At 47.4% G+C, this 24,017-nt stretch overlaps 1 protein-coding gene across 1 annotated transcript in view; it reads right to left on the reverse strand.

Moving 5' to 3' along the window:
* Positions 1 to 24,017, reverse strand: part of LOC115127067 (1-phosphatidylinositol 4,5-bisphosphate phosphodiesterase delta-1-like) — a 93,608-nt gene that overhangs the window by 28,185 nt on the left and 41,406 nt on the right. The window contains exons 7-8 of the mRNA XM_065019205.1: positions 12,179 to 12,323; positions 11,344 to 11,496 (exon numbers count right to left, since the gene is read on the reverse strand). Coding sequence (XP_064875277.1) covers positions 11,344 to 11,496; positions 12,179 to 12,323 — 298 coding nt within the window. The remainder of the gene's footprint in view (positions 1 to 11,343; positions 11,497 to 12,178; positions 12,324 to 24,017) is intronic.

A 24,017-nucleotide genomic window follows, 5' to 3' on the forward strand; every position in this document is an offset into this window, starting at 1 on the left:
TGATTTTGCCCCTATAAAGAAAATGAGAATTAAAAACAGGTTCGGCCGTGATCCGTTAGAGTTACTCCATCTCAAGAATACCATTTGGCGAAAGGCTCGGCACACGCATAATCAGGCTGACTGGCTCTCGTTCAGGCAAAGGAGAAATAAGTGCACTCAGGAAATTCCGGAAGGCCAAAGTTAGTTACTTGAAGGAGCAGTTCTCTCTCTGTGGATCTAACCCCAAGAAGTTCTGGAAAACGGTTAAAGAGCTGGAGAATAAATCCTCCTCCTCACAGCTGCCCATGTTCCTTAATGTTGATTATGTGGTTGTTACTGACAAGAAGAACATGGCTGAGCTCTTTAATCACCACTTCATTGACTCAGCCATGCCTCCTTGCTCGTCCAACATTTCCTCATCTCCCACACCTTCTAATTCGACTAGCCCTGATGCTCCTCCCTCTTTTTCCCCTGCCCCGCTACAAAGGTTCTCCCTGCAGGCAGTCACTGAGTCTGAGGTGCTAAAGGAGATCCTTAAACTTGACCCCAAAAAACAATCTGGGTCAGATGGTTTAGACCCTTTCTTCTTTAAGGTTGCTGCCCCTATCATCACCAAGCCTGTCTCTGACCTGTTTAACCTGTCTCTCCTTTCTGGGGAGGTTCCCATTGCTTTGAAGGCAGCCATGGTTTGTCCTTTATTTAAAGGGGGAGATCAAGCTGATCTTAACTGGTATAGGCCTATTTCTATTTTGCCCTGTTCATCAAAAGTGTTGGAAAAACTTGTCAATAATCAACTGGCTTTCTTGATGTCTATAGTATTCTCTCTTGTATGCAATCTGGTTTCCGCTCAGGTTATGGATGTGTCATTGCAACCTTATAGGTCAAATGATGTCACCACTGCCCTTGATTCTAAGCAATGTTGTGCTGCTATTTTTATTGACTTGGCCAAAGCTTTTGATACGGTAGACCATTCCATTCTTGTGGGCCGGCTAAGGAGTATTGGTGTCTGAGGGGTCTTTGGCCTGGTTTGCTAACTACCTCTCTCAAAGAGTGCAGTGTATAAAGTCAGAACATCAGTCTGTCATCAAGGGAGTACCCCAAGGCTCAATCCTAGGCACCACGCTCTTCTCAATTTACATCAACAATACAGCTCAGGCAGAAGGAAGCTCTCTATCATTTATATGCAGATGATACAGTCTTAAACTACACTTCCAAAAACAAAGATCATGTGGTTTGGTAAGAAGAATGCCCCTCTCCAAACCAGTGTGATTACTACCTCTGAGGGTTTAGAGCTTGAAGTAGTCACCTCATACAAGTACTTTGGAGTATGGCTAGTCTGTACACTGTCCTTCTCTCAGCACATATCAGCCACTGAATTGGTCCACCCACACAGACAGCATCGTGAAGAAGGCGCAGCAGCGCCTCTTCAACCTCAGGAGGCTGAAGAAATTCGGCTTGTCACCAAAAGCACTCACAAACTTCTACAGATGCACAATCGAGAGCATCCTGTCGGGCTGTATCACCGCCTGGTACGGCAACTGCTCCGCCCACAACCGTAAGGCTCTCCAGAGGGTAGTGAGGTCTGCACAACGCATCACCGGGGGCAAACTACCTGCCCTCCAGGACACCTACACCACCCGATGTCACAGGAAGGCCATAAAGATCTTCAAGGACAACAACCACCCGAGCCACTGCCTGTTCACCCCGCTATCGTCCAGAAGGCGAGGTCAGTACAGGTGCATCAAAGTTGGGACCGAGAGACTGAAAAACAGCTTCTATCTCAAGGCCATCAGACTGTTAACAGCCACCACTAACATTGAGTTAACACTTTGTTTACATACATTATTCATCTCATATATACGTATATACTGTACTCTATATCATACTGCACATGTATCACCAGCCACTTTAAATGCCACCATCTCACATATGTATATCTTGCCTATGCCACTCTGTACCATCACTCATTCATATATCTTTATGTACATATTCTTTATCCCTTTACACTTATGTGTATGAGGTAGTAGTTTTGCACTCTATACTTCTCTGTAAACTGGTCATCCCTGTATACCCATTGCAAGACCCAGTGGTTGATGCTTATTTATAAAACCCTCTTAGGCCTCACTCCCCCCATCTGAGATATCTACTGCAGCCCTTATCTTCCACCTGTTCACTCCCCCCTATCTGAGATATCTACTGCAGCCCTCATCCCCCACATACTACACCTGTTCACTCCCCCCTATCTGGGATACCTACTGCAGCCCTCATCCTCCACATACAACACCTGTTCACTCCCCCCTATCTGAGATACCTACTGCAGCCCTCATCCTCCACATACAACACCTGTTCACTCCCCCTATCTGAGATACCTACTGCAGCCCTCATCCTCCACATACAACACCTGTTCACTCCCCTATCTGAGATACCTACTGCAGCCCTCATCCTCCACATACAACACCTGTTCACTCCCCCTATCTGAGATATCTACTGCAGCCCTCATCCTCCACATACAACACCCCTTCACCCCCCTATCTGAGATATCTACTGCAGCCCTCATCCTCCACATACAACACCCCTTCAACCCCCCTATCTGAGATACCTACTGCAGCCCTCATCCTCCACATACAACACCTGTTCACTCCCCCTATCTGAGATACCTACTGCAGCCCTCATCCTCCACATACAACACCTGTTCACTCCCCCTATCTGAGATACCTACTGCAGCCCTCATCCTCCACATACAACACCTGTTCCCCCACTCCCCCTCCCCCATCTGAGATACCTACTGCAGCCCTCATCCTCCACATACAACACCTGTTCACTCCCCTATCTGAGATACCTACTGCAGCCCTCATCCTCCACATACAACACCTGTTCACTCCCCCTATCTGAGATATCTACTGCAGCCCTCATCCTCCACATACAACACCCCTTCACCCCCTATCTGGAGATATCTACTGCAGCCCTCATCCTCCACATACAACACCCCTTCAACTCCCCCCTATCTGAGATATCTACTGCAGCCCTCATCCTCCACATACAACACCTGTTCACTCCCCCTATCTGAGATACCTACTGCAGCCCTCATCCTCCACATAGTACACCTGTTCACTCCCCATCTGAGATATCTACTGCAGCCCCTCATCCTCCACCTGTTCACTCCCCCTATCTGAGATATCTACTGCAGCCCTCATCCCCACATACAACACCTGTTCACTCCCCATCTGAGATATCTACTGCAGCCCTCATCCTCCACCTGTTCACTCCCCCTATCTGAGATATCTACTGCAGCCCTCATCCTCCACATACAACACCTGTTCACTCCCCCTATCTGGAGATACCTACTGCAGCCCTCATCCTCCACATACAACACCTGTTCACTCCCCCTATCTGAGATACCTACTGCAGCCCTCATCCCCACATACAACACCTGTTCACTCCCCCTATCTGGGATATCTACTGCAGCCCTCATTCTCCACATACAACACCTGTTCACTCCTCCCTATCTGAGATATCTACTGCAGCCCTCATCCCCCACATACAACACCTGTTCACTCCCCTATCTGAGATACTGACTGCAGCCCTCATCCTCCAATTACAACACCCCTTCACTCCCCCTATCTGAGATACCTACTGCAGCCCTCATCCTCCACATACAACACCTGTTCACTCCCCTATCTGAGATATCTACTGCAGCCCTCATCCTCCACATACAACACCTGTTCACTCCCCTATCTGAGATATCTACTGCAGCCCTCATCCTCCACATACAACACCTGTTCACTCCCCCTATCTGGGATATCTACTGCAGCCCTCATCCTCCACATACAACACCTGTTCACTCCCCTATCTGAGATATCTACTGCAGCCCTCATCCCCCACATACAACACCTGTTCACTCCCCTATCTGAGATATCTACTGCAGCCCTCATCCTCCACATACAACACCCCCTTCACCCCCTATCTGAGATACCTACTGCAGCCCTCATCCTCCACATACAACACCTGTTCACTCCCCCTATCTGAGATACCTACTGCAGCCCTCATCCTCCACATACAACACCCCTTCACCCCCCCCTATCTGAGATACCTATTGCAGCCCTCATCCTCCACATACAACACACGTTCTGCCAGTCACATTCTGTTAAAGGTCCCCAAAGCACACACATCCCTGGGTCCCTCCTCTTTTCAGTTCGCTGCAGCTAGCGACTGGAACGAGCTGCAACAAACACTCAAACTGGACAGTTTTATCTCTATATTCAAAGACTCAATCATGGACACTCTTACTGACAGTTGTGGCTGCTTTGCATGATGTATTGTTGTCTCTACCTTCTTGCACTTGTGCTGTTGTCTGTTCCCAATAATGTTTTGTGTTTCTACCATGATGTGTTGCTGCCATGCTGTGTTGTTGTCTAAGGTCCCTCTTTATGTAGTGTTGTCTCTCTTGTTGTTTTGTCCTATATTTGATTTAATTTATTTTTGTTTTTAAGCCTAGCCCCTGTCCTCACAGGAGGCCTTCTGCCGTTTGGTAGGCCGTCATTGTAACTGACTTCCCTAGTTAAATAGAATAAATTAAATACATAGATTCATAGACAGGCTCTAACAGACAGATACTGTTAGCCCTATAGACAGGCTCTAACAGACAGATACTGTTAGCCCTATAGACAGACAGGCTCTAACAGACAGATACTGTTAGCCCTATAGACAGGCTCTAACAGACAGATACTGTTAGCCCTATAGACAGGCTCTAACAGACAGATACTGTTAGCCCTATAGACAGACAGGCTCTAACAGACAGATACTGTTAGCCCTATAGACAGGCTCTACCAGACAGATACTGTTAGCCCTATAGACAGACAGGCTTTAACAGACAGATACTGTTAGCCCTATAGACAGGCTCTACCAGACAGATACTGTTAGCCCTATAGACAGACAGGCTCTAACAGACAGATACTGTTAGCCCTATAGACAGGCTCTAACAGACAGATACTGTTAGCCCTATAGACAGGCTCTAACAGACAGATACTGTTAGCCCTATAGACAGACAGGCTCTAACAGACAGATACTGTTAGCCCTATAGACAGACAGGCTCTAACAGACAGATACTGTTAGCCCTATAGACAGACAGGCTCTAACAGACAGATACTGTTAGCCCTATAGACAGACAGGCTCTAACAGACAGATACTGTTAGCCCTATAGACAGGCTCTAACAGACAGATACTGTTAGCCCTATAGACAGACAGGCTCTAACAGACAGATACTGTTAGCCCTATAGACAGGCTCTAACAGACAGATACTGTTAGCCCTATAGACAGACAGGCTCTAACAGAGAGATACTGTTAGCCCTATAGACAGGCTCTAACAGACAGATACTGTTAGCCCTATAGACAGGCTCTAACAGACAGATACTGTTAGCCCTATAGACAGACAGGCTCTAACAGACAGATACTGTTAGCCCTATAGACAGGCTCTAACAGACAGATACATTTAACATTTACATTTAAGTCATTTAGCAGACGCTCTTATCCAGAGCGACTTACAAATTGGTGCTTTCACCTTATGACATCCAGTGGAACAGCCACTTTACAATAGTGCATCTAGGTCTTTTAGGGGAGGGGGAGAAGGATTACTTTATCCTATCCTAGGTATTCCTTAAAGAGGTGGGGTTTCAGGTGTCTCCGGAAGGTGGTGATTGACTCCGCTGTCCTGGCGTCGTGAGGAGTTTGTTCCACCATTGGGGGCCAGAGCAGCTAACAGTTTTGACTGGGCTGAGCGGGAACTGTACTTCCTCAGTGGTAGGAGCGAGCAGGCCAGAGGTGGATGAACGCAGTGCCCTTGTTTGGGTGTAGGGCCTGATCAGAGCCTGGAGGTACTGAGGTGTCGTTCCCCTCACAGCTCCGTAGGCAAGATACCATGGTCTTTAGCGGATGTAGTTTTATGCTTCAACTGGAAGCCAGTGGAGAGAGCGGAGGAGCGGGGTGACGTGAGAGAACTTGGGAAGGTTGAACACCAGACGGGCTGCGGCGTTCTGGATGAGTTGTACATTTAATGGCATTTCAGGCAGGGAGCCCAGCCAACAGCGAGTTGCAGTAATCCAGACGGGATTAGTCCTAATCCAGATGACAAGTGCCTGGATTAGGACCTGCGCCGCTTCCTGTGTGAGGCAGGGTCTACTCTGCGGATGTTGTAGAGCATGAACCTACAGGAACGGGCCACCGCCTTGATGTTATTTGAGAACGACAGGGTGTTGTCCAGGATCACTTGCCAAGGTTCTTAGCGCTCTGGGACGAGGACACAATGGAGTTGTCAACCGTGATGGCAGATCATGGAACGGGCAGTCCTTCCCCGGGAGGAAGAGCAGCTAGTCATTTTTGCCGAGGTTCAGCTTGAGGTGATGATCCGTCATCCACACTGATATGTCTGTCCAGACATGCAGAGATGCGATTCGCCACCTGGTCGTCAGAAGGGGGAAAGGAGAAGATTAATTGTGTGTCGTCTGCATAGCAATGATAGGAGAGACCATGTGAGGTTATGACAGAGCCAAGTGACTTGGTGTATAGCGAGAATAGGAGAGGGCCTAGAACAGAGCCCTGGGGGACACCAGTGGTGAGCACGTGGTGAGAGACGGATTCTCGCCACGCCACCTGGTAGGAGCGACCTGTCAGGTAGGACGCAATCCAAGCGTGGGCCGCGCCGGAGATGCCCAACTCGGAGAGGGTGGAGAGGAGGATCTGATGGTTCACAGTATCGAAGGCAGCCGATAGGTCTAGAAGGATGAGAGCAGAGGAGAGAGAGTTAGCTTTAGCAGTGCGGAGCGCCTCCGTGATACAGAGAAGAGCAGTCTCAGTTGAATGACTAGTCTTGAAACCTGACTGATTTGGATCAAGAAGGTCATTCTGAGAGAGATAGCGGGAGAGCTGGCCTAGGACGGCTCACGTTCAAGAGTTTTGGAGAGAAAGAAAGAAGGGATACTGGTCTGTAGTTGTTGACATCGGAGGGATCGAGTGTAGGTTTTTTCAGAAGGGGTGCAACTCTCGCTCTCTTGAAGACAGGAGGGACGTAGCCAGCGGTCAGGGATGAGAAATGAGCGAGGTGAGGTAAGGGAGAAGGTCACCGGAGATGGTCTGGAGAAGAGAGGAGGGGATAGGGTCAAGCGGGCAGGTTGTTGCTTTTCCGGCCGTCACAAGACGCGAGATGTCATCTGGAGAGAGAGGGGAGAAAGAGGTCAGAGCACAGGGTAGGGCAGTGTGAGATCTTCCAGAACCAGCGGTGTCGTTTGACTTAGCAAACGAGGATCGGATGTCGTCGACCTTCTTTTCAAAATGGTTGACGAAGTCATCTGCAGAGAGGGAGGAGGGGGAGGGGGAGGAGGATTCAAGAGGAGGAGAAGGTGGCAAAGAGCTTCCTAGGGTTAGAGGCAGATGCTTGGAATTTAGAGTGGTAGAAAGTGGCTTTAGCAGCAGAGACAGAGGAGGAAAATGTAGAGAGGAGGGAGTGAAAGGATGCCAGGTCCGCAGGGACCTTTGATTTTCCTCCATTTCCATTTTCGGCTGCCCGGAGCCCTGTTCTGTGAGCTCGCAATGAGTCGTCGAGCCACGGAGCGGGAGGGGAACCGAGCCGGCCTGGAGGATAGGGGACATAGAGAGTCAAAGGATGCAGAAAGGGAGGAGAGGAGGGTTGAGGAGGCAGAATCAGGAGATAGGTTGGAGAAGGTTTGAGCAGAGGGAAGAGATGATAGGATGGAAGAGGGAGAGAGTAGCGGGGAGAGAGAGCGAAGGTTGGGACGGCGCGATACCATCCAGTAGGGGCAGTGTGGGAAGTGTTGGATGAGAGCGAGAGAGGGAAAAGGATACAAGGTAGTGGTCGGAGACTTGGAGGGGAGTTGCAATGAGGTTAGTGGAGGAACAGCATCTAGTAAAGATGAGGTCGAGCGTCATCCTGCCTTGTGAGTAGGGGGGGAAGGTGAGAGGGTGAGGTCAAAAGAGGAGAGGAGTGGAAAGAAGGAGGCAGAGAGGAATGAGTCAAAGGTAGACCAGTATGGGGAGGTTCTTTTCGCCCAGAACTGTGAGAGGTGAGCCGTCCTCAGGAAAGGAGCTTATCAAGGCATCAAGCTCATTGATGAACTCTCCGAGGGAACCTGGAGGGCGATAAATGATAAGGATGTTAAGCTTGAAAGGGCTGGTAACTGTGACAGCATGGAATTCAAAGGAGGCGATAGACAGATGGGTAAGGGGAGAAAAGAGAATGACCACTTGGGAGAGATGAGGATCCATCAGGTGCCACCACCCCGCTGACCAGAAGCTCTCGGGGTGTGCGAGAGCACGTGGGCGGACGAAGAGAGAGCAGTAGGAGTAGCGGTGTTGTCTGTGGTGATCCATGTTTCCGTCAGAGCCAAGAAGTCGAGGGACTGGAGGGAGGCATAGGCTGAGATGAACTCTGCCTTGTTGGCCGCAGATCGGCAGTTCCAGAGGCTACCGGAGACCTGGAACTCCACGTGGGTCGTGCGCGCTGGGACCACCAGATTAGGGTGGCCCGACTTCATGCGGTGTGGAGCGTTTGTATGGTCTGTGCAGAGAGGAGAGAACAGGGATAGACAGACACATAGTTGACAGGCTAGAGAAGAGGCTACGCTAATGCAGAGGAGATTGGAATGACAAGTGGACTACACGTCTCGAATGTTCAGAAAGTTAAGCTCCTCCCAGTAGCAAGAATCTAATTGACTAAAATGATTAAAATGATACAGTACTGCTGGGGTAGGCTAGCTGCGTTGTTGACACTACCCTAATCAAGTCGTACCGTTGAGTGTGAAGTTTCTACAATGTTGCTTTTCGGGAACTAGCTGGCTATCCAGCAGTGTTGGTTACGTTACGTTGCGTTAGGAGAACGACAATAGCTGGCTAGCTAACCTAGAAAATCCTCTAGACTACACAATTATCTTTGAAACAAAGACGGCTATGTAACTAGCTATGTAGCTAGCTACGATCAAACAAATCACACCGTTGGGACTGTAATGAAATGAAATGAAAATGTGATACTACCTGTGGAGCGAAGCGGAATGCGACCCAGAATGCGAAAGTTCTATTCAGTAGACGTTGGCTGGCTGTTGGCTAGCTAGGAGTGTCTCCTACGTTAAGGACGACAAAATAGCTGGCTAGCTAACCTCGGTGAATTAAGATAATCACTCTAAGACTACACACTCTAAACTACACAATTATCTTGGATACGAAGACAGCAAAGACAACTATGTAGCTAGCTAATACTACACTAATCAAGTCGTTCAGGTGAGTGTGATAGTTACTACAGTGCTACGGTCACCCCGGTGAACGTATGCTAGCTGGCTAGCTGCTAGGCAGATAGGAGGACGACGAAATACGATAATACGCAATTATCACTCTAAGACTCCACACTCTAAACTACACAATTATCTTGGATACGAAGACAGCAAAGACAACTATGTAGCTAGCTAACACTACACTAATCAAGTCGTTCAGTTGAGTGTGATAGTTACTACAGTGCTACGGTAGACGGTGAACGTGTTGGGCAGATAGGAGGACTCTAAATACGATAATTACGCAATTATCTTTGATACAACGACGACTATGTAGCTAGCTAAGAAGAAATTGCTAAGATTAGACAAATCAGACCGTTGTACTATAATGAAATGTAATGAAAAAGTTATACAACCTGCAGACCGAAGCGCGGATGCGACCGGCTATAGACAGGCTCTAACAGAGAGATACTGTTAGCCCTATAGACAGACAGGCTCTAACAGACAGATACTGTTAGCCCTATAGACAGGCTCTAACAGACAGATACTGTTAGCCCTATAGACAGGCTCTAACAGACAGATACTGTTAGCAGGCCTATAGACAGACAGATACTGTTAGCCCTATAGACAGGCAGACTCTAACAGACAGATACTGTTAGCCCTATAGACAGGCTCTACCAGACAGATACTGTTAGCCCTATAGACAGACAGGCTCTAACAGACAGATACTGTTAGCCCTATAGACAGGCTCTAACAGACAGCTACTGTTAGCCCTATAGACAGGCTCTAACAGACAGATACTGTTAGCCCTATAGACAGGCTCTAACAGACAGATACTGTTAGCCCTATAGACAGGCTCTAACAGACAGATAATGTTAGTCCTATAGACAGGCTCTAACAGACAGATACTGTTAGCCCTATAGACAGACAGACTCTAACAGACAGATACTGTTAGCCCTATAGACAGACAGGCTCTAACAGACAGATACTGTTAGCCCTATAGACAGGCTCTAACAGACAGCTACTATTAGCCCTATAGACAGGCTCTAACAGACAGATACTGTTAGCCCTATAGACAGGCTCTAACAGACAGATACTGTTAGCCCTATAGACAGGCTCTAACAGAGAGATACTGTTAGCCCTATAGACAGACAGGCTCTAACAGACAGATACTGTTAGCCCTATAGACAGACTCTAACAGACAGATACTGTTAGCCCTATAGACAGGCTCTAACAGACAGCTACTGTTAGCCCTATAGACAGGCTCTAACAGACAGATACTGTTAGCCCTATAGACAGGCTCTAACAGACAGATACTGTTAGCAGGGACATCACATTCCTTCTCGTAAAACCCCAATCTTATCCCACTCAGTCAAACAAGATGTTATTGTTCTTCCTTCACGTTCTCAGTACTGACTTAGAGCCTTTCATCTGTCTAACATCCACAACTTGTTTAGGCTTGCCTCTTAGCGTTCATATTTAAAATACTGAGTATGTGGTTATGAAGCTCCAGGCTTTAAACACTGAGGGTTGAAAAACAAATACGATTGGATGGATGGATTGGTGGGTTGATGGGTGGGTGGATGAATTGATTGATGGGTGGGTTGATGGGTGGGTGGATGAATTGATTGATGGGTGGGTTGATGGGTGGGTGTATGAATTGATTGATGGGTTGGTGGATGGATCAGTTGATTGATGGGCGATTTGATGGGTGGGTGGATGGATGAATTGATTGATGGGTGGGTGGATGGATCAGTTGATTGATGGGCGATTTGATGGGTGGGTGGATGGATGAATTGATTGATGGGTGGGTTGATGGGTGGGTGGGTGGATGAATTGATTGATGGATTGGTGGGTTGATGGGTGGGTAGGTGGATGAATTGATTGATGGATGGATGGATTGGTGGGTTGATGGGTGGGTAAGTGGATGAATTGATTGATTGATTGATTGATGGATAGACTGGTGGATTCATGGGTGGGTAGGTGGATTAATTGACTGATGGATGGATGGATTGGTGGGTTGATGGGTGGGTAGGTGGATGAATTGACTGATTGATGGATGGATGGATTGATTGATTATCTGCTAGTCTCTGACCTGGGGTGAGGGGAAGGCAGTGGGCATCTGGTCCTCCAGTGGGGAGGTGAGCAGGGCGCTGCCCAGGATGGAGATCATGTGCTTGGCCATCAGTTTCTGCTGCTCCAGTGTACAGTGGTTCTCCAGGGATAGGATCACTGGGTACTCTGATGTCTGGGGGAGGACAACAATATAACATTAGCAGTCATGTCCATCTCTACTGGTCATCACTGGGCCGGTTTGACTTCATGGTGAAACCTTGAAGGCATACTCCTTGATGGGTTAGAGTTAGGGGTTAAGGTTAGGATCAGGGTCAGGGGTTACGGTTAGAGGTCATGGGTTAGGGGTTATACTGATCTTGAAGGAGTACTCCTTGATGAGTTAGGGTTAGGGGTTAACTTTAGGGTCAGGGTTAGACTGACCTTGACGGTGTGCTCCTTGATGAGTTAGGGTTAGGGGTTAACTTTAGGGTCAGGGTTAGACTGACCTTGACGGTGTGCTCCTTGATGAGTTTGGGTTAGGGGTTAACTTTAGGGTCAGGGTTATACTGATCTTGAAGGAGTACTCCTTGATGAGTTAGGGTTAGGGGTTAACTTTAGGGTCAGGGTTAGACTGACCTTGATGGTGTGCTCCTTGATGAGTTAGGGGGTTAACTTTAGGGTCAGGGTTATACTGATCTTGAAGGAGTACTCCTTGATGAGTTAGGGTTAGGGGTTAACTTTAGGGTCAGGGTTAGACTGACCTTGATGGTGTGCTCCTTAATGGCTTAGAGTCAGGGGTTACGGTTAGAGGTCATAGGTTAGGGGTTATACTGATCTTGAAGGAGTACTCCTTAATGAGTTAGGGTTAGGGTTACCTTGAAGGCATACTCCTTGATGGCCTTGATGACGTCTTTAAACAGGACCTTGGAGGTGAGGGTGTGGCCGTGGTAGATGATTGGTTCCCCATGGGCCCCGTCCCAACAGTCTAACTCCACACAGCGACAACTCTTCATCAGGGCCCTAAAGACCACAACACAATCAACACACATATACAGTACTACTACTAATAGTACTTCATCTGTTTCTAGTACTAGAACTACTGTATATAGTACTATATTTACTCTATCTAGCACTTTATCTACTGTGCAGTTGCTTGCGAAGGTATTTTTTCTATTTTGTTGCCTTACAACCTGGAATTAAAATTGATTTTTGGGGGTTTGTATCATTTGATGTACACAACATGCAAAATATGTTTTATTGTGGAACAAACAAGAAATAAGACACTTGAGCGTGCATAATTATTCACCCCCCCAAAGTCAATACTTTGTAGAGCCACCTTTTGCAGCAATTACAGCAGCAAGTCTCTTGGGGTATGTCTCTATAAGCTTGGCATGTCTAGCTACTGAGAATTTTGCCCATTCTAAAAAGCAAAACTGCTCCATCTCCTTCTAGTTGGATGGGTTCTGCTAGTGTACAGCAATCTTTAAGTCTTACCACAGATTCTCAATTGGTTTGAGGTCTGTGCCATTCCAAGACATTTAAATGTTTCTCCTTAAACCACTCGAGTGTTGCTTTAGCAGTATGCTTCAGGTCATTGTCCTGCTGAAAGGTGAACCTCTGTCCCAGTCTCAAATCTCTGTGGGGATGTGTTCTCGGAGTGATGAGAGGTGTTGGGTTTACGCCAGACATAGCGTTTTCCTTGAGGGCCAAAAAGCTCATTTTTTGTCTCATCTGACCAGATGTTTGGCGAGTCTCCCTAATGCCTTTTGGTGAACACCAAACATGTTTGCTTATTTTTTTCTTTAAGCAATGGCTTTATTTCTGACCATTCTTCCATAAACTTCAGCTCTGTGGAGTGTACGGCTTAAAGTGGTCCAATGAACAGATACTCTGATCTCCGATGTGGAGCTTTGCAGCTCCTTCAGGGTTATCGTTGGTCTCTTTGTTGCCTCTCTGATTAATGCCCTCCTTGCCTGGTCTGTGAGTTTTGCTGGGAGGCCCTCTCTTGGCTGGTTTGTGGTGGTGCCATATTCGTTCCATTTTTTAATAATGGATTTAACGGTGCTCCGTGGGATGTTCAAAGTTTCTGATAATTTTTTTAAACCCAACCCTGAACTGTACTTCTCCACAACTTAGTCCCTGACCTGTTAGGAGAGCTCCTTGGTCTTCATGGTGCCGCTTGCTTGGTGGTGCCCCTTGCTTAATGGTGTTGCAGACTCTGGGTCCTTTCAGAAGAGGTGTATACATACTGAGATCATGTGACAGATCATGTGACACTTAGATTGCACACAGGTGGACTTTATTTAATTAGGCAAGCAAGTTAAGAGCAAATTCTTATTTACAATGACGGCCTACCCCACGCCAAACCCAGACGACGCCAATTGTGGGACTCCCAATCACGGCCGGATGTGGATCTACTGTATCTAGTACTGTATCTGTATTTAGTATTACATCTACTCGTCTAGCTGATTTTGGCATTTGATAAAGTACGACTAGAATGTATATATAAATGCCTGGATATTTTAATTTCGGTGAATCTCTTATAATATGGGTTAAGATTTTGTACAGAACCCCAAAATAGTAAATAATGGTTACTTCTCAGAAGGTTTTGAGCTTTTAAGAGGAAAAAACAAGGCTGTCTGTTGTCTCCATATCTAATTATTATGGCCATTGAAATGCTAGCTATTAAAATTAGATCCAACAAGACCATCCAGCCTTAGGCAATTGGGTGCCGTAGCGGCCCTACATCTCAGTACAAGAGGCATCACTGTAGTCCCTGGTTCGAATCCAGGCTGAATCACATCAGGCCGTGATTGGGAGTCCCATAGGGTAAATGTAAAACAATTAATCAACATTAAGGGGTAGAAATCCATGGGATAATAACTAAAGTGTTGATGACTCTAGTTTTTTCTCAAGTCCGCAATCTGGATCCCTACACGGTCTCATTGAAGATCTTAGTCACTGTTCAAGCCTCTCTGGACTAAAACCTAATTATGACAACCATATTACGTGATGGATCATTAAAACACACAGTGTTTACACTTTCTTGTAGTTTACCAATAAAATGGGCAGATGGTGAAGTAGACATACTTGAAGAATATTGCTATTTGCAACTACATAGACACTGTAACAAAGGTTTACTTTTTGGCTCGAGGGCCACATCGGGATTCATAAATTCAATGGAGGGCTGCATTTTTTGAGGGACCAATTGTTTGTTAAAATCCATTTGCAGGGGTCTCCCGAGTGGCGCAGCGGTCTAAGGCACTGCATCGCAGACCCGGGTTCAATCCCAGGCTGTGTCACAGCTGACTGTGACTGGGAGACCCATGAGGCGGCGTTCAATTGGACCAGCGTTGTCTGGGTTAGGAGAGAGTTTGGCAGGCAGAGATTTCCTTGTCCTATCGTGCGCTAGCAACTCTGTGGTAGGCGCGTGCATGCTGACATGGTCGCCAGTTGTACGGTGTTTCCTCCGGCACATTGGTGCGGCTGGCTTCTTGGGATAAGCGGGCATTGTGTCAAGAAGCAGTGCGGATTGGATGGGTTGAGTTTCGGAGGATGCACGGCTCTCGACATTCGCTTCTCCCGAGTCCGTACGGGAGTTGCAGCGATGGAACAAGACTGTAACTACCAATTGGAAATGGGGGAGAAAAAAGAGGTAAAACATTTTCTTTATTTTGTGTGTTTATTAAAGGTTGTATGTAGTAATATGTATGTATTAATGTACACTGCACACCCGAATGTGCTGTCATTACTCAAAACTTTTGAGGAAACCTGTTGCACTAAATATATCTGAGTACAGTTACTTAAAGTGATTCTGTAGTCATTACTCAAGCCGATAGTCACTGTGACCCTGTAGGGGCTCCAGATTTGAGTTGTGTCGGTTTTAACATTTTGAGTCTCCAGACACATGTAATAATCTGAAGAACCCCAAAGGGCCTAATGTCTTGTGAAAGATTACATAAAATCCTTCAACATACAAACATACTGGTAGTATACTGGTAAACATCAAACGTTTCTAGTAATATACCCTCCCTTTGCAACCCTGTACAGACCACATCAGGCCTGTGAGTAGGGTTTAGTAGGGTTTAGTAGGGGTTAGTAGGGTTTAGTAGGGGTTAGTAGGGTTTAGTAGGGTTTAGTAGGGGTTAGTAGGGTTTAGTAGGGTTTAGTAGGGTTTAGTTGGGTTTAGTAGGGTTTAGTTGGGTTTAGTAGGGTTTAGTAGGGTTTAGTAGGGTTTAGTTGGGTTTAGTAGGGTTTAGTTGGGTTTAGTAGGGTTTAGTAGGGTTTAGTTGGGTTTAGTTGGGTTTAGTAGGGTTTAGTAGGGGTTAGTTGGGTTTAGTAGGGTTTAGTAGGGTTTAGTTGGGTTTAGTAGGGTTTAGTAGGTTTTAGTAGGGTTTAGTTGGGTTTAGTTGGGTTTAGTAGGGTTTAGTTGGGTTTAGTAGGGTTTAGTTGGGTTTAGTAGGGTTTAGTAGGGTTTAGTTGGGTTTAGTAGGGTTTAGTTGGGTTTAGTTGGGTTTAGTAGGGGTTAGTAGGGGTTAGTTGGGTTTAGTAGGGTTTAGTTGGGTTTAGTAGGGGTTAGTAGGGGTTAGTTGGGTTTAGTAGGCTTTAGTTGGGTTTAGTAGGGTTTAGTTGGGTTTAGTTGGGTTTAGTAGGGGTTATAGTAGGGGTTAGTTGGGTTTAGTTGGGTTTAGTAGGGTTTAGTAGGTTTTAGTAGGGGTTAGTTGGGTTTAGTTGGGTTTAGTAGGGGTTAGTAGGGTTTAGTAGGGGTTAGTAGGGTTTAGTTGGGTTTAGTAGGGGTTAGTAGGGTTTAGTAGGGTTTAGTAGGTTTTAGTAGGGGTTAGTTGGGTTTAGTTGGGTTTAGTAGTGGTTAGTAGGGTTTAGTAGGGTTTAGTAGGTTTTAGTAGGGGTTAGTTGGGTTTAGTTGGGTTTATTAGGGGTTAGTAGGGTTTAGTAGGGGTTAGTTGGGTTTAGTAGGGGTTAGTAGGGTTTAGTAGGGTTTAGTTGGGTTTAGTTGGGTTTAGTAGGGTTTAGTTGGGTTTAGTTGGGTTTAGTTGGGTTTAGTAGGGGTTAGTTGGGTTTAGTAGGGTTTAGTTGGGTTTAGTAGGGTTTAGTTGGGTTTAGTTGGGTTTAGTTGGGTTTAGTAGGGGTTAGTAGGGGTTAGTTGGGTTTAGTAGGGTTTAGTAGGTTTTAGTAGGGGTTAGTTGGGTTTAGTTGGGTTTAGTAGGGGTTAGTAGGGTTTAGTAGGGGTTAGTAGGGTTTAGTTGGGTTTAGTAGGGGTTAGTAGGGTTTAGTAGGTTTTAGTAGGGGTTAGTTGGGTTTAGTTGGGTTTAGTAGGGGTTAGTAGGGTTTAGTAGGGTTTAGTAGGTTTTAGTAGGGTTTAGTTGGGTTTAGTAGGGGTTAGTAGGGTTTAGTAGGGGTTAGTAGGTTTTAGTAGGGGTTAGTAGGGGTTAGTAGGGTTTAGTAGGGTTTAGTAGGCTTTAGTAGGGGTTAGTTGGGTTTAGTTGGGTTTAGTAGGGGTTAGTAGGGGTTAGTAGGGTTTAGTAGGGTTTAGTTGGGTTTAGTAGGGTTTAGTTGGGTTTAGTAGGGTTGGTAGGGTTGCAACATATATGGAACTTTCCCCAAATTCCCAGACTTTTAAAAGATCCTGGTTGAAATATCTCTGGAATACCTGGGATATGTACCTACCTGCCACATGATGCCAGAGTTAGGATATCCAACAGTTGAAAAATGTATTCACCTGCAACCTACATTCATAATGAATGTCGGGTCAGGAACAGTGAGAGGAGAATGCCTAAGCCATTTCAACTGGGACAACCATTTCAATAACGGGTGCAAAAAATCTAACTAAATTATTGGATTATTTCAGAAAATATCTATGTTATGGGATCACGTGAAGGTTGAACGAGATGGCCGCATGAACTGAGAGCTCCGCACAAGTAATTTCCAATTGTTAATCTTACCTCCACTTCAAGTTAAACCCCATTAGCTTTATACAAAAAAGCCATGTAGGCTAAAAAAAGGCGACATTGCATGTGACATTTTTACCCGGACTTGAGCAATAGCCATAGAAAATTCCCCGAGAAACAGCTAGCTTCAGAAAAAGCTAGCGCCATTAGCCAGGAGCATGAGGACCCGTCCCTTCCCAAGGGCCAACAACTGCCAACCTCATCCTCTGTCAAAAACCAGGCACCGCTCATCACCTGGCCAATACTATCCCTATGGTGAAGCATGGTGGTGGCAGCATCATGCTGTGGGGAAGTTTTTCAGTGACAGGGAGTATAGTCCAGAACGAAGAAAAGATGAACAGAGCAAAGTACAGAGAGATCCTTGATGAAAACCTGCTCCAGAGCGCTCATGACCTGAAAATAGCTGTGCTGCGAAGCTCCCCATCCAACCTGACAGAGCTTGAGAGGATCTGCAGAGAAGAATGGAAGAAAATCCCCAAATACAGGTGTGCCAAGCTTGTAGCGTCAAACCCAAGAAGACTCGAGGCTGTAATCGTTGCCAAAGGTGCTTCAACAAAGTACTGAGTAAAGGGTCTGAATACTTATGTAAATGTAATATATATAATATCTGAATACTTATGTAAATGTAATATATATAATATCTGAATACTTATGTAAATGTAATATATATAATATCTGAATACTTATGTAAATGTAATATATATAATATCTGAATACTTATGTAAATGTAATATATATAATATCTGAATACTTATGTAAATGTCATATTTATTTTATTTTTATAAACTCGCAAAAAAAAACAATTACAGTTTTTGCTTTGTGATTATGGGGTATTGTGATGTCATTATGGGGTATTGTGATGTCATTATGGGGTATTGTGATGTCATTATGGGGTATTGTGATGTCATTATGGGGTATTATGTGTAGATTAATGAGGATAAACAAACAACTTAATCACTTTTAGAATAAGCCTGTAACATGACAAAATGTGGGAAAAGTGAAGGGGTCTGAATACTTTCCAATTGCTCTGTACATGTTGTGTAAGGTGCTGTAAAACACATGCTTTGCTTGTTGTCTCAGCTAAAGCTGGAAACAGCTAACATGATCAGACATACAGTGCTGCTGCAAATGTGTGGTTTGTTTTGTTTAATATTTTAATTCATTATATTTATGTCTGCCACATCTGTGAGGGTGGAATGTGTTTTTTTTGTTGATTGAAAAAACAGAAACTTTTGATTTCTATTTAAAGTTATGTTATTTATCATAACCTGAATCAAACAACTACTCAATCAGTGGAGGCTCCTCAGTGGAGGAAGGGGAGGACCATCCTCCTCAGTGGAGGAAGGGGAGGACCATCCTCCTCAGTGGAGGAAGGGGAGGACCATCCTCCTCAGTGGAGGAAGGGGAGGACCATCCTCCTCAGTGGAGGAAGGGGAGGACCATCCTCCTCAGTGGAGGAAGGGGAGGACCATCCTCCTCAGTGGTTTTCAGAAAAATACAAATAGTGAAACATTCAAGTTATCCTTTTTTAGATAAAACTATACTAAATGCCGTTCAAAAGTTTGGGGTCACTTAGAAATGTCCTTGTTTTTTGAAAGACACATTTTTGGTCCATTAAAATAACATCAAATTGATCAGAAAATACAGTGTGGACATTGTTAATGTTGTAAATTACTATTGTAGCTGGAAACGGCAGATTTTTTATGGAATATCTACATATGCCCATTATCAGCCACCATCACTCCTGTGTTCCAATGGCACATTGTGTTAGATAATCCAAGTTTATCATTTTAAAGGCTAATTGATCATTAGAAAACACTTTTGCAATTATGTTAGCACAGATGAAAACTGTTTTCTTTATGAAAGAAGCAATAAAACTGGCCTTCTTTAGACTAGTTAGTATCTGGAGCATCAGCATTTTGTGGGTTTGATTAAAGGCTCAAAATGGCCAGAAACAAAGTACTTTCTTCTGAAACTCGTCAGTCTAGTCTTGTTCTGAGAAATGAAAACTATTCCATGTGAGAAATTGCCAAGAAACTGAATATCTCGTACAGCACTGTGTACTACTCCCTTCACAGAACAGCACAAACTGGCTCTAACCAGAATAGAAAGAGCAGTGGGAGGCCACGGTGCACAACTAAGCAAGAGGACACGTACACTAGAGTGTCTAGTTTGAGAAACAGATGCCTCACAAGTCCTCAACTGGCAGCTTCATTAAATAGTTTCCACAAAACACCAGTCTCAAGTCAACAGTGAACAGGCGACTCCAGGATGCTGGCCTTCTAGGCAGAGTTCCTCTGTCCAGTCTCAACAGTGAACAGGCGACTCCAGGATGCTGGCCTTCTAGACAAAGTTCCTCTGTCCAGTCTCAACAGTGAACAGGCGACTCCAGGATGCTGGCCTTCTAGACAGAGTTCCTCTGTCCAGTCTCAACAGTGAACAGGCGACCCCGGGATGCTGGCCTTCTAGGCAGAGTTCCTCTGTCCAGTCTCAACAGTGAACAGGCGACTCCGGGATGCTGGCCTTCTAGGCAGAGTTCCTCTGTCCAGTCTCAACAGTGAACAGGCGACCCCGGGATGCTGGCCTTCTAGGCAGAGTTCCTCTGTCCAGTCTCAACAGTGAACAGGCGACTCCAGGATGCTGGCCTTCTACGCAGAGTTCCTCTGTCCAGTCTCAACAGTGAACAGGCGACTCCAGGATGCTGGCCTTCTACGCAGAGTTCCTCTGTTCAGTCTCAACAGTGAACAGGCGACTCCAGGATGCTGGCCTTCTAGGCAGAGATGCAAAGAAAAAGACATATCTCAGACTGGCCAATAAAAATAAAAGATTAAGATGAGCAAAAGAACACAGACACTGGAGAGAGGAATAGTTGAAAAGATGGTGGAGGAGTGACGTCATCTGTCAAGCATGGTGGAGGCAATCTGATGGTCTGGGGGTGCTTTGGTGGTGGTAAAGTGGGAGATTTGTAAAAGGGATCTTGAAGAAGGAAGGCTATTACTCCATTTTGCATACCATACCTTTTGGACAACGCTGAATTGGAGTCAATTTTCTCCTACAACAGGACAATAACCCAAAGCACAGCTCCAAACTATGCAAGAACTATTTAGGGAAGAATCAATCAGCTGGTATTCTGTCTATAATGGAGTGGCCAGCACAGTCACCGGATCTCAACCCTATTGAGCTGTTGTGGGAGCAGCTTGACCGTATGGTACGTAAGAAGTGCCCATCAAGCCAATCCAACTTGTGGGAGGTGTCACGTTCTGTCGATCGTTCGTATGTGTTTTTCCTTGTTTTAGTGTTGGTCAGGACGTGAGCTGGGTGGGCATTCTATGTTGTGTGTCTGGTTTGTGTATTTCTATGTTTGGCCTGATATGGTTCTCAATCAGAGGCAGGTGTTAGTCATTGTCTCTGATTGGGAACCATATTTAGGTAGCCTGTTTTGTGTTGGGTTTTGTGGGTGATTGTTCCTGTCTCTGTGTTTGCACCAGATAGGACTGTTTAGGTTTTCACTTTTCTTGTTTTGTATAGTCTGTTCATGTATAGTCGTCTTTATTAAAAACATGAATAACCACCACGCTGCATTTTGGTCCGCCTCTCTTTCACAGAAGAAAACCGTTACAGAATCACCCACCAACCAAGGACCAAGCAGCGTGGTAAACAGAGGCAGCAGCAACAGCAGGAGAAGCAACAGGTGCAGCAGGAGCAACAGCAGCAGCAGCAAAGGCAGCAGCAGGAGAAGCAACAGAGGCAGCAGCAGCAGTGGGAGAGGCTGCACTATTTGGATAAATGGACTTGGGAGGAGATCCTTGACGGAAAAGGACCCTGGGCGGAGCCATGGATGGAATTGGAGCTGTCGGCGAAGCAGAGTGCTGAGTCTGAGAGTGTGGAGGATGTATTGGACAGAGTAGAAAGAAAGCTGTTGGCTTGGCATAGTATGCACGGCATACCAGTGCCAGCACCACGCATCAGGCCTACAGTGCGTCCCGCCTGTCCAGCGCTGCCGGAGCCTTCCTCCTCTCCAGCGCAGCCAGAGTCTCCCGCCTGTCCGGGGCTGTCAGAGCTACCGCCCCTCATGCCAGAGGCGCCAGAGCCCCTCATTCCAGAGGCACCAGTGCTCCTCAGTCCAGCGCTGCCAGAGCCTTTTTCTCCAGTCTGCCCAGCGCCGTCTGAGCTACCCGTCTGCCCAGCGCCGTCTGAGCTACCCGTCTGCCCAGCGCCGCCAGTGCCGCCAGTCTGCCCAGCGCCGTCTGAGCTACCCGTCTGCCCAGCGCCGTCTGAGCTACCCGTCTGCCCAGCGCCGTCTGAGCTACCAGTCTGCCCAGCGCCGCCAGTCTGCCAAGTGTCGCCAGTGCCGCCAGTCTGCCCAGCGCCGCCTGAGCTACCCGTCTGCCCAGCGCCGCCTGAGCTACCCGTCTGCCCAGCGCCGTCTGAGCTACCCGTCTGCCCAGCGCCGCCAGTGCCGCCAGTCTGCCCAGCGCCGTCTGAGCCGCCAGTCTGCCCAGCGCCGCCAGTGCCGCCAGTCTGCCCAGCGCCGCCAGTCTGCCCAGCGCCGCCAGTGCCGCCAGTCTGCCCAGCGCCGTCTGAGCGTCGCCAGTCTGCCCAGCGCCGCCAGTGCCGCCAGTCTGCCCAGCGCCGCCAGTCTGCCCAGCGCCGCCAGTGCCGCCAGTCTGCCCAGCGCCGCCAGTGCCGCCAGTCTGCCCAGCGCCGTCTGAGCCACCCGTCTGCCCAGAGCCGTCTGAGCTACCCGTCTGCCCAGCGCCGCCAGTGCCGCCAGTCTGCCCAGCGCCGCCAGTGCCGCCAGTCTGCCCAGCGCCGCCAGTGCCGCCAGTCTGCCCAGCGCCGCCAGTGCCGCCAGTCTGCCAGGATCCGCCAGAACTGCCAGTCGGCCAGGATCCGCCAGAACTGCCAGTCGGCCAGGATCCGCCAGAACTGCCAGTCGGCCAGGATCCGCCAGAACTGCCAGTCGGCCAGGATCCGCCAGTCGGCCAGGATCCGCCAGTCGGCCAGGATCCGCCAGTCGGCCAGGATCCGCCAGTCGGCCAGGATCCGCCAGTCAGCCAGGATCAGTTAGATCCGCCATTCAGCCAGGATCCGCCATTCAGCCAGGATCCGCCAGAAGTGCCAGTCTGCCAGGATCTGCCAGTCTGCCAGGATCTGCCAGGTCGGCCAGGATCTGCCAGTCGGCCAGGATCTGCCAGTCGGCCAGGATCTGCCAGTCGGCCAGGATCCGCCAGTCGGCCAGGATCCGCCAGTCGGCCAGGATCCGCCAGTGTGCCAGGATCCGCCAGTGTGCCAGGATCCGCCAGTGTGCCAGGATCCGCCAGAACTGCCAGTCAGCCAGGAAGCCAGGATCCGCCAGTCGGCCAGGATCCGCCAGTCAGCCAGGATCAGTTAGATCCGCCATTCAGCCAGGATCCGCCAGTCTGCCAGGATCCACCAGTCAGCCAGGATCCGCCAGAAGTGCCAGTCAGCCAGGATCTGCCGGAACCACCAGCCAGCCAGGATCTGGTAGATCCATCAACCTGCCTGAGCTTCCTCTCACTCCCGAGCTTCCTCTCACTCCCGAGCTTCCCCTCGGTCCCGAGCTTCCCCTCGGTCCCGAGCTTCCCCTCGGTCCCGAGCTTCCCCTCGGTCCTGAGCTACCTCAGTCCAGTGGGGCCCGTTGTTAGGTTTCCTAGGCCAAGGTTAGCGGCGAGGGTCGCCACTCAAGGGACACTAAGGAGGTGGACTAAGACAATTATGGAGTGGGGTCCACGTCCAGCGCCAGAGCCGCCACCGCGGACAGATGCCCACCCAGACCCTCCCCTATAGGTTTAGGTTGTGCGTTCGGAGTCCGCACCTTGGGGGGGGGGTTCTGTCACGTTCTGTCCATCCTTCGTATGTGTTTTCCTTATTTTAGTGTTGGTCAGGACGTGAGCTGGGTGGGCATTCTATGTTGTGTGTCTGGTTTGTGTATTTCTATGTTTGGCCTGATATGGTTCTCAATCAGAGGCAGGTGTTAGTCATTGTCTCTGATTGGGAACCATATTTAGGTAGCCTGTTTTGTGGGTGATTGTTCCTGTCTCTGTGTTTGCACCAGATAGGACTGTTTACTTTTCTTGTTTTTCACTTTTCTTGTTTTGTATAGTCTGTTCATGTATAGTCGTCTTTATTAAAAACATGAATCAACAAACCAACCCAAAGGAAGCGCTGCATTTTGGTCCGCCAAAGGAAGCATGGGGGGTGAAATCTCTCTTTCAAACTGACAACTAGAACGCCAAAGGAAGCAGAAAAGAAAACCCTTACAGGAGGTGCTTCAGGAAGCATGGGGTGAAATCTCTTCAGATCACCTCAACAAATTGACAACTAGAACGCCAAAGGAAGCATGGGGTGAAATCTCTTCAGATCACCTCAACAAACTGACAACTAGAACGCCAAAGGTCTACAAGGCTGTAATTGCTGAAAAACTGAGAATTCTTTGACAAAAAAGTTTGAAGGACACAATTATTATTTCAATTAAAAATCATTATTTATAACCTTGTCGACATCTTGACCTTATTTCCTATTAATTTTGCAAAAATATTTCATGTCTGTTTTCGTGAAAAACCAGGACATTTCTAAGTGACCCCAAACTTTTGAACGGTAGTGTATATTCGCATGTCACCAAATAATTGATTAAAACACTGTTTACACTCGCCTCAGCAGCACCCTGTAGGGCAGCACCATGATTTAGCCGGAGGACAGCTAGATTCTGTCCTCCTTTGGGTAC

This window comes from Oncorhynchus nerka, linkage group LG6, assembly GCF_034236695.1.
Source record: "Oncorhynchus nerka isolate Pitt River linkage group LG6, Oner_Uvic_2.0, whole genome shotgun sequence".
NCBI classification, from domain to species: domain Eukaryota; kingdom Metazoa; phylum Chordata; class Actinopteri; order Salmoniformes; family Salmonidae; genus Oncorhynchus; species Oncorhynchus nerka.